The sequence below is a fragment of the Acinonyx jubatus genome, chromosome C1 (assembly GCF_027475565.1).
Source record: "Acinonyx jubatus isolate Ajub_Pintada_27869175 chromosome C1, VMU_Ajub_asm_v1.0, whole genome shotgun sequence".
Lineage (NCBI taxonomy): Eukaryota > Metazoa > Chordata > Mammalia > Carnivora > Felidae > Acinonyx > Acinonyx jubatus.
In genome coordinates, this window is record NC_069381.1 from 100,762,292 (window position 1) to 100,772,375 (window position 10,084).

Consider the following 10,084-nt stretch of genomic DNA (forward strand, 5'->3'; position numbering starts at 1 on the left):
CAGCCTTGGTAGCTACAGCCGGGCCGTGGGGACCCGGCTCGGCACTGCTATATTGTAGCCTTGCTGCTGAGATTGCTGCTCTTCCCAGGGTCTGGGCTCCGGAGAAATGCTCCTTTGTTCTCCACAAGCCTTGGGAATGAAGGAGTGTGGCCTGGATGATGCTGGATGCCGTGGGGAGTGGCAGCTGGGGGACCGGCCGGTGGAGAAGCTTGTCAGGGTCCTCTCTCACCTCCGAGGCCTGAGTGCTCCTTGTCCCATGTCCACCTTAGAACCCTGGGCGGGACGAGTCCCCAGTCCCAGAATGAACCCCCCCAAGCCCCCTCTGTTTCCCCAAATCATGGCCTGGTGTCCCTACTTCCTCTCTTAGCTCATACTCAGCCCTTCCTGGCACATTTTGCCTCCAAGCTTAACTTACTTAACTTACTTCCAGTCCTGTCTCAATCATTCAGTCTTTGGATGTCCCTTAAGCTCCAGTGGGTACCAGAATCTGTCCTAACCCTCTGGGGACATCGATGACTAAGGAAGGCATAGCTCTCTTTCAGGGGGGCTTGCCACCCCTTCACAAAGACTTGTTTGACCTTTCCAGTCCAGTTTCAACCCATTGGCAATGGACCATATTCTCCCTTGTTAAGATTTCATTAGTTTATATCTTTAAGTTTATCTCCCTCCAGAAGGGAGCCAAGGCTGGTCCCCGACCTTCCTGGCTGAGCCTCAGCCTGGGGATTTTCACAGCCGAAGACGGAACCATAGCAGGAGAGACACAGGATGCTTTGTTCAGCCCGCCAGCCCTGGTTTGATAGCCCAGCTTTCTGGGCCACCCTGCCATCTACACCCTGAGGGAGTAAGGGAGCCAGCTGCTCCCCTGAAGGACCGACCCCATCCCCCGCCCTCAGGGCCAGCCTGGTGGTCTGCGACCACACTTGGCCAGCCCATCTGTGTGCCTCTCCCCTATGTATTCTGCGTCACTTGGCTCCCCAGAGTGGGGGGCACTTTCTCCCTTTGCACATCTAGTTTCTGAGCAGGTCCCCCCAGGTGATGCGCTGGGACCTGGGCTGAGGCCTGGGCAGTGGCCAGTATCCACCAACTGGGGCCGGGCTTTTCCCCTTGTAGCCCTTTGCCAGGCATGCGTCTGCCCACCTGTCACAGCCCTTCGGAGTTCCCATGGTGTCATTAGGTCATGGTGGCATTCCAGGCCTTTTCATGCTGGGGGCTCCTTACCACCAGCTCCATCAAATGGAACCACAAGCTATTCCCATCTTATATCAGAGGTAAACTCTCTTGGTCAAAGTAAACTTGGGCAAATTTTTTTTTTTTTATTATTTTTAATGTTTATTTATTTTTGAGAGAGACAGAGCGCAAGGCTGGAAGGGACTGAAAGAGAAAAAGACACAGAATCCGAAGCAGGCTCCAGGCTCTGAACTGTCAGCACAGAGCCCGATGTGGGGCTCAAACCCACGAACTGTGAGATCGTGACCTGAGCCAAAGTCTGAGGCTTAACCAAATGAATCACCCGGGTGCCCCTAGACTTGGGAAAATTTAAGTCTCACGCAAAGCGGCTGGCTGTCCTGCGGTAGGCTTTTGGAAAGAAAGACATTTGTGTCACATGGGAAATCTCTCCCCGTGCGTCCACTTCAGTTTCGTTCTGTCCTAACCTTAGACACAGACTAACAGTAGGGTCAGGCGCCTGACTCTTGGAGCCCTCCCGCTTGTTCTGTGACCCTGCAAGGAGCACCCCCGGGTTGGGTTCCGCAGGGGCTGCCCAGAGGACACTTTCCTCCACGTCCTGCAAGCTCAGCCCAGCCCACTGGCGGGTGGCACTTCCACTCTGCTCCTGGCCACTGGGCCTGCCTCGTCCCACCTCCTGGTTCACTGCTGCTCTTTTCTGTGTCCCCTTGGAGAGGAGCAGGGAAACCCCGCCACAGGAGCTCTCAAGCCAGGATGCCGCCCGCGCAGAAGGGTCTGGTGGGAAGCTCTGCCCCCCTGGCTATTTCCAACATCAGCAGCCTGTTTGATTTGGATCAAACCCCAGGTTTCAAATTAAATCCTTCTTCAATTCTTTGGTTCTCTTTACACGTTGAGTCACCAAAGTGGCCAATGCTTAATTTCAGAGCCAGACCATCTTTTTTCTTTTTTTCTTTTTTCTTTTCTTTTCTTCTTTTAAGTTTATTTATTTATTTTGAGAGAGAGTGCACACGCAGGGAAAGGACAGAGAGAGAGGGAGAGAGAGCATCCCAAGCAGGCTCTGTGTTGTCAGCACAAAGCCCTACACAGGACTCAAACTCACAAACCATGCGATCAGGACCTGAGCTGAAATTAAGAGTCAAATGCTTATCCAACTGAGCCACCCAGGTGCCTCACCCTTTTTTTTGGGTAGAGTTTATTTACAGAGCCAGACCATCTTGAGCCACAAAATGGAATCAAAATTCTGACCCAAGACAAGCTGGCTTTGTTACCAAGTTCCTGGTTGGGGGTCCAGACCTACCCTAGACTTCTACCTTTAAAAAAAATTTTTTTTAACATTTATTTATTTTTGATAGAGAGAGAGAGACAGAGCACAGCAGGGGAGGGGCAGAGAGAGAGACAGAGCACAGCAGGGGAGGGGCAGAGAGAGAGGGAGACACAGAATCTGAAGCAGGCTCCCGGCTCTGAGCTGTCAGCACAGAGCCAGGCATGGGGCTCGAACTCATGAACCACGAGATCATGACCTGAGCCGAAGTCAGATGCTTAACCGCCTGAGCCACCCAGGTGCCCCTAGACTTCTACCTTTAGAAGGACACATGGCTTTTGCCCCCTTTAGCTGCCCAGGTTGCCTTGTGGTGGGCCAACGTTTGAAAGGTGATAGGATCATCAAGAGTATGTGAATTCAACTTCACAAATTGTGATATTTGGTCAAAGTGATTAATGACCATGTACACACTCACTTTTTTAATTGAGGTATAAAGTAAACAGGAAGGCATCCTGGAATGACCTACCACTCTAGGTCCAAGTGATCTGTGACTTGCCATACAGCTTACGTCAAAGACCCACCTTCCTACTGTGCCGTCCGGACCCTTCCCCAGCACAGGAAAGACCAGTCTTCCATGCGGGGGGCGGGGGGGTGAGGCTGGCACTGTTCAGGGACGGAGATATTCCTTTATCCCCCTTCTGGAGATTTGGAATGGTCTTAGCCTTTTGTGTGCTTTTCTGGCTCTACAGCAATCCCCAGCAATTTATTGTCTTGTTGGTGGCTGATGGAAGTTGTCTTCCCTCCCAGCCCCCCAGGCACATGAAGCAAGGATGGGTCTGTGCCTTTTGCTGTCTACGTGGAGCTGTGGTTGGTAGCTGAGATGGGCAGACGTTTGCCCCTCCTTTTCCTGACCTTAGCTCTGCTCCCCTTTCTGTGCAGGTGAACGCCCAGGCCCTTACCAGTGCCTTCTCTCCGCACACCAAGCCTTGGATTGGTCTGGCAGAAGCTCTGGGGGCACTGATGCGAGCCTGGGCTGGATCCCCCAAAGGGACCATCCAGGTGGTAACACAGGGTGAGCTGGGGACACTGCAGAGGGAGGGGAAGAGGGTTCTGTGTGCAGCAGTTCAGCGACAGTGAGGGACTGGGAAGCAACTTGACCTGGTCTTGTGACCCCATGTCCCACGTTATGTCCGTATATGGCTTACTTGCTACCCAGTGGGGACAGAGGGGAAGGGCGCAGAAAAATCACTGGGAAATACATGTGATTTTCACAAGTCACGTTTGTATAGTATTTTTAAGATGTAGGTGTTCTGGGTGCCAGAGAAACCTCCACAAGAGACAGAGTTTCACATGAGAGGCCACAGGATTGGTGGAGGGAGTCCCAGATTAAGCGACAGGACCTTTGATTCTGGGTTTGGCCCTGTCGCTTACCTGCTGTGTGACTTTCCTTTCTCTGAGCCTTGGGTTCTTGAAAAGTGAGAGTTGGGGTGGGCGTGCTAGACGAGGCGGTGGGACAGTTCGGGCTCTGTGAAATAGTAAGGTGGGTCCTCGGGCAAGCCATGGCCCTGGGGAGCAGTTGGTCAGCTGGGGAGTGGGCATGAGGACAGTACTTGAGGTCTGCCCTCAGGCTCCAGCCACTTTTGCAGTGGGTCCAGCTTGTGCGGATGTGGTGAGAGATGGGGGAGGAGTCTAGCTCCCCAAACCCTGCCGAGGCTTGCCCCCCACTATGGCCTGCTATGCATCTGCTCACTTGGGGAGAGCTCGGGGGTGGTTAGACCCTGAGCACTGCCAGTAATAGGCAAGGTCAGAACCAGGGGATCCCCGGAGAAAACAATGCGGGGAACTGGGTGGCAGTAACTGGCTCTCTGCCCTCCAGAGGGAAGCAGAACTGCCCCGGGCAGGGTGGGGGGTGGGGGGGACAGGGCAGCGAGGAGGCCGCGACCCAAAGCTAGGCGCCAGTGGTCTCCGGCCTGCGGCTCCTGTGTTGTTCACCAAACAGTGATCTTATGATAACTTCTCCGTCCCCAGGAACCTCCCTGAAGAATGCTGGGAACTGCCTGAGCCCCGCGGTCATTGTAGGCCTCCTCAAAGACACTTCCAATCAGGCGGATGTGAACTTGGTGAACGCCAAGCTGCTGGTGAAAGAGGCTGGCCTCAATGTGTGTGCCCCTCGCCCCCCCTTTCCTTTCCCTCTGGGCCCTGCCCTTCTCTCCCTACCTTTCCAGAATATGCTTACAGCCCCGCTCATTGAGTGGGAGCCCCGAGTGTAGGCCCCGTCGTTGACACTGACCGTCTGTGATAGGCAGCCATCGTTTCTCTGTCCGCCTGCCTCTGAGTGTTGCTGAGTGAACCTAGCACTCCTGATAGTGCTTTGTGTATAAGTGCCCCATGAGAATGGGAGGCCGGAGCAGCACCCCTATTTTACAGCTGAGGAAGACGAGGGGCCAAGCTGCATCTGGCTGGAGGCTGGGAGGTAGACCAGCAGTCTCTGACTCCTCTTACCATAGCACCCAGTTTCTTTCTTTCTTTCTTTTTTTAAAAAATTTTTTTTTAACATTTGTTTATTTTCAAGAGACAGAGTGCCAGGGGGGGAGCGGCAGAGAGAGAGGGAGACAAAGAATTCCAAGCAGGCTCCAGGCTCCAAGCTGTCAGCACAGAGCCTGATGCGGGGCTCAAACCCACCAACTGTGAGATCATGATATGTGCCAAAGTCGGACGCTTAACCGACTGAGCCACCCAGGCATCCCCATAGCACCCAGTTTCTTGATTAGCTTGCAAATTCTGGAAGCTTCCTACACAGCCCTCATGCCTCCCTTTTGGTGTCTTCCCCTCTGCTTCCCTTTTTAGAGCACAGTCTGCGTTTCTCAGCCAGCGGGAACTCCCATGTCTCCCCTCTTCTTCTCCTCCTCCACTAGGCCAGGGAGTCTGTGCAGGAAGTGGTGGGCAGGGCGGGCCGCCCCCTTTCTCCTCCTTCCCAGCTCCCAGCCTTTGCCTGTACCTGGCAGATCTCTCCTTGCCCTCCCTTGATGGAGACCTTTGTCCCAGGAAGCTAATGCTCAGGGACACCTGACTGGGCCCATTGGCCCTCTCCTCCGGCCCTGAATCGCTGAGCATGTTGGCCGGCCTGGAGCACTACAGATCAGCAGTGAGGTGGACACAGAGGGGGGATGCAGTGCAGCCGGCAGGCATAACGGAGCCCCCTTGCCTTCTCCCCGCAGGTGACCACCTCCCACAACCCTGCTGGGCCAGGGGAGCAGTGCTGTGGGGAAAGCCTGTTGACCGTGGCCCTGGCAGGTGCCCCCTACCAGACTGTGGGCTTGGTCCAGGGCACCACGCCAGTGCTGCAGGCGCTCAACGGAGCTATCTTCAGGCCAGAGGTGCCTCTCCGCAGGGGTCTGCCCCTGCTCATCTTCCGGGCTCAGCCGGCTAATCCTGCGATGCTGCCCACCATGATTGGTGAGGAGGGGTTCGTAGGGCTGGCCTGTGCCCTTGAAGCAGGGGCGAGTGTGTGTGTGGCACGGGACTGGGGCGGGGGGGTGGGGTGGGCGGTGGTCTCCCCTGGCATTGGGCTCCATGGACCTTTGCCTCCTGTAGCCCCTCTCTGCCCCTCAGGGCATTTCTGGATCTGCAGCACACAGTGGGGGGAGGGGGGGTCTGTCCTGCCAGTTCCCAGAACATTTGGGAAGTGGATACAGAGTTCAGAGAGAAAGTGCCTTATCCCAGGTCACAGAGCCGTGGGCCGGCAGTAGGACCCCAGAGCCCCTACTGACTGGCCTGCTCACCATATTAAGCACACAGCGTGGACGTGCTTGGAGAGCTGGGTCCCAGGCCTCTGGGCCCAGGAACTCTGAGCCTTTGAGTGTGGCTCTCCTGCCTGTGGGCCGGACGGCAACCAAGCCTGTGTAGACATCCGCTCCGGCAGTCGTGAGCATCTTGGACCTGCCCCAGGCCTCTGGCACCGGGACTCTGGGAGTTTTGGAGCCCTTCCAGGTTTGGCTGAGTGCATCCACAGACCTCAAAGGGCCTAATTTCACCATCCTTGCCAGCTGACCAGAGGCACTTTCCCCTGCTTTTCTCCTTTGCTGTTGGTCCAGATAAAACCGACAGCAAGCAAGTCAGAAGAAGGCTCGAAATCTGTGGCTGGATCTTCCCTTCTCTGCCTTGCCTGATGGTCAGGGTGTTCCTAAAGAGTCTCTGGATAGCGAGGGAAGCTGGGCAGGTGCCCTGGGCAGGTGCCCTTAGCTCTTTGATTCTGAGACTATCACCCCCCATTGCAACTTTGATCACAGGAATCCAGGACTTCCAATCCTGCTCCCTGTCTCTTGCTTCTTCCCCCATGCCCCGTGCCAACCAGGAGTTTGTCTGTCTACTTCCCAGGCCTTCTGGCAGAGGCAGGAGTGCAGCTGCTGTCTTACCAGACCTCGATGGTGTCAAATGGGGAGACCTGGCACGTCATGGGCCTCTCCTCTCTGCTGCCCAGCCTGGACGCATGGAAGCAACATGTGACTGAGGCTTTCCAGTTCCAGTTCTGAGCCCTGGGGGCTTTTCTGAAGAAAACCTGCCCACCGTGACCAACAGAGAGAGGAGATCCACATCTCGGGCCGACACTGGTTACTCTGCAGACCTTAGTTGACCTCTGTAGAGCAGTGAGAACCACCCAATAAAAAGCCTACCCCAGATCGCCAATGCGCTGCTGTTATTACCCTGAAGAGCCACCAGAGGGCACCCGCAGGCAGCCGTGGGCAAGGTTCGGCTGCAGGAGGGTAGTGGGTGTGGCGGGAGATTGGGGTGAGCAAAGTGCATGCCTGGGTGTGTGCTCAGAAGAGGGATCCCTCTCTTGTCTGTCTCTCAGGTTATTCAAGCGCATTTTTTGCAGGTAGAAAACTCGGTATTTCAGAATCCTGTGGTATTTCAGATCCCTTCCATCTGGGAGTATACGTGCACGTGAAAAAACAATTCCTCAAACGGGCACGTTACGCACGCAGGCTAGGTGATTTGCCTAGGAGGAAGCTTAAAACCCAGACCGTTCCCAAAGAAGTCACCGTTCAGTGGGAGGGACAGCACACAGAGGCCACTGGGTGTGCTGAGGTGTGTATGAATTCATGTTGAGTCCAGAAGAGGCATGATTTGAGCTGAGGGTGATATCCCTGAGGTGTTCGGAAGGTTTCATAAGGGGAAGAAAGTAAGTTAAGGTATGAGGCATGAGAATACTTGCGATTTCACAAAGCCAGCTCAGAACGGGTTGGACAGTGTATTACTTGACTTTAAAAAAGAAAAAAAAAAAAAAGATGGTTTTCACGAAACATGACAGAATGGCACTCTCTGACCCTAAAGGCTTTACCTTTTGATGGTTCCTCCCCTTTAGGAGGAGATGACCTATACCTACCTTGGGCCCAATAGCATCTGTTTTTGAGGCTCCCATCTGGACTGAGAAGGCCTGGCCCAGGGCTGCTGGTGGGCATTCGCGGGAGCGACCCCCCACTATGGCCTCTTGAGTGCTGTGATTGAGTGAAAGGCCCAGGGGAACCACCGGGGATGGTGGCTGTGCTGTGTCTGCAGTGCTCCGAGAAAAGGGTGGGCCTTCAAGGAATGTCTAATTCTCCTAAACCTTTGTTTTCTCATCAGGAGGAGGGATGGGTGCCTCAGAACCCCAGTGAGGATTAAAGCGATTAACATGGGGTTTCTGGGAAGTACACTTGGTAAATACGAGTTTCTTCATCCCTTTCTTTGAGAGTAGACGGCAGGTCTCCCTCAGTCTCTTTCACGGAATCCCATGCATCAACAAGGCCTTCCCTTGAGGCCACCGATCCTAGAAAAACAGGCTGAAACTGATCAAGTTCCAAAGTGCGTTGAAATTCGAACTCAACATTCAGTCTCGGTGTTTTTCTTCGAAACTCTCTGGACACACTGTACTTGGTGCTCAAAGGTGGTCAGAACAACTTCTGGGAACTCTAACTACTGGAGCATCTCTAAGTGGCTTTCTAGCCTTGGTGGCATGAAAAGGCATGGGACAATTTCCTTGCATCGTCTTGTCCCACGACCATCCACATAACTTCCAGATCCATAAAAGCAAGACTTGCAAACCCAGCTGGCGCCACACAGAGGATGCTGTTTATTCCTCGGTGTCCCTCTGTGGTTTGTGGCATCTCTGTACACCTCACTTTGGAGAGCAATGGCATTCTTGTGTATCTTGCCCTGGAAGGAGAGGCGTGCCTTCAGCTCTCTCATGGAAGCAGTGGGCCAGCCAGTCTTCACGTCTGTGTTGATGCGTCATGTGATGCATTCCTGCTCGAGGCACCTGTAATGTGGCTTGGTGCTCTTACCTAGTGATCCTTTCATCCTCTTTCCTGCTCCAGGTCACCCAGGGCAATTTGTTTTTTTTTCCTACACAGGGAAATTCTTTACCCGCCAGCCCTCTGTGGACAAATAAACCAATGATAGTAGCCGACTTTAGGGTGAATGTGGGACAGGGCAACTGAAAATCCTTCCCTCCTGTGCTGACCTTCCATTGGTGGGGAGGGCTCTTTTCACAGCCAGCAGGTGTCAGTTTCAAGGAAGTGCTCCCAGAGCCATGAGAGGAAGGCCCAGTGCTCTCAGTGAAGGAGGGGACTTGCATGGGGCCAGGAACCTCTGTGCAGTAGATGCAATGACCAATGACACCCTGGGTGCCCTGGGTTGAACCAGGGCTGATAACCGGCTGGTGTGCCAAGGGCACAGGCAGCATCTATTCAACGGGTCGGCATCCTGATATCCTCATTGTTAAGTCTTTTTATGATCACGCCCACATTGTGTTCACATGACTCCTGAGTGGAGGCAGGCACCAGCATCGGGTGATATGGAAGGTTCTGGTTGCTCAGGCCAGCAGAGGCAGTTTTAGCACCAAGACCCCACAGTGAGCTCCGTTTGGATAGAAGGCAAGGAAGGCCCAGAAACTCTGATCTCAAGAACTCCGGTGAGTAGGGTTTTTTCCCCACGCCTACAGACGCCACTCCAGAGACCTTAGGAAAGGCTTATGTTGTCCTGCCAGGATTGCCAGCTAGACTAAGGGCCCCCAAACAGCTTGCCGAGGGGGAGCAGGCAGCAGGGTTCAGCAAAGAGGGGCTGCTGAGCCATAGCCCCAGCTGGTGTAACCGGTGGAGTTCAGCACGCGCCCGGAGAGGGCTGGGAAGTCAGCTGATGCTGTGTTAGCTGCTCAAATCGGGGTTTATCTCAGATTTTCTGGTGCCTCTTGTGACACGAACGGCCTTGGGCACACAGTGAAGTGGGCTGGCTCAGCATCTCATTCCCACAGGCCCCATGCCCTGCTATCCTTAGCGCCTCCCCTGCCAGCCGGCCCTGCTCCCCAACAACGGAAACCATCTTTTCTGCCTCATAGCACCCCTTTCTCACTGGAACAGCTGAGGAAGCTTTCTAAAAGGCCCCTTGTCCTCCGTCCCCCTCTCACACCTCTCCCAGCTCAGTCCCACCTCCCTGAACCACTTCTATTTTATGAGGACCCTAGAAAAAGCAGTGCCCTAACCCAAGGGGGTACAAACCATCTTGTGGTGGAAAAATTCCCTGGTAGCTACCAAAATTCTTTTTTTTTTTTTTTGGCTGGAGGAGTAAAAAGCATGCTGTATTAACCTCTGCCCTGTGTTT

At 54.2% G+C, this 10,084-nt stretch overlaps 1 protein-coding gene across 1 annotated transcript in view; it reads left to right on the forward strand.

The window, feature by feature from the left end:
• The window catches only part of PHGDH (phosphoglycerate dehydrogenase), a 32,279-nt gene extending 25,154 nt beyond the window's left edge, over positions 1-7,125 (forward strand). The window contains exons 9-12 of the mRNA XM_015076191.3: positions 3,386-3,518; positions 4,475-4,605; positions 5,665-5,902; positions 6,824-7,125. Coding sequence (XP_014931677.2) covers positions 3,386-3,518; positions 4,475-4,605; positions 5,665-5,902; positions 6,824-6,978 — 657 coding nt within the window. The 3' untranslated portion in view covers positions 6,979-7,125. The remainder of the gene's footprint in view (positions 1-3,385; positions 3,519-4,474; positions 4,606-5,664; positions 5,903-6,823) is intronic.
• Positions 7,126-10,084: the final 2,959 nt, after the last annotated feature.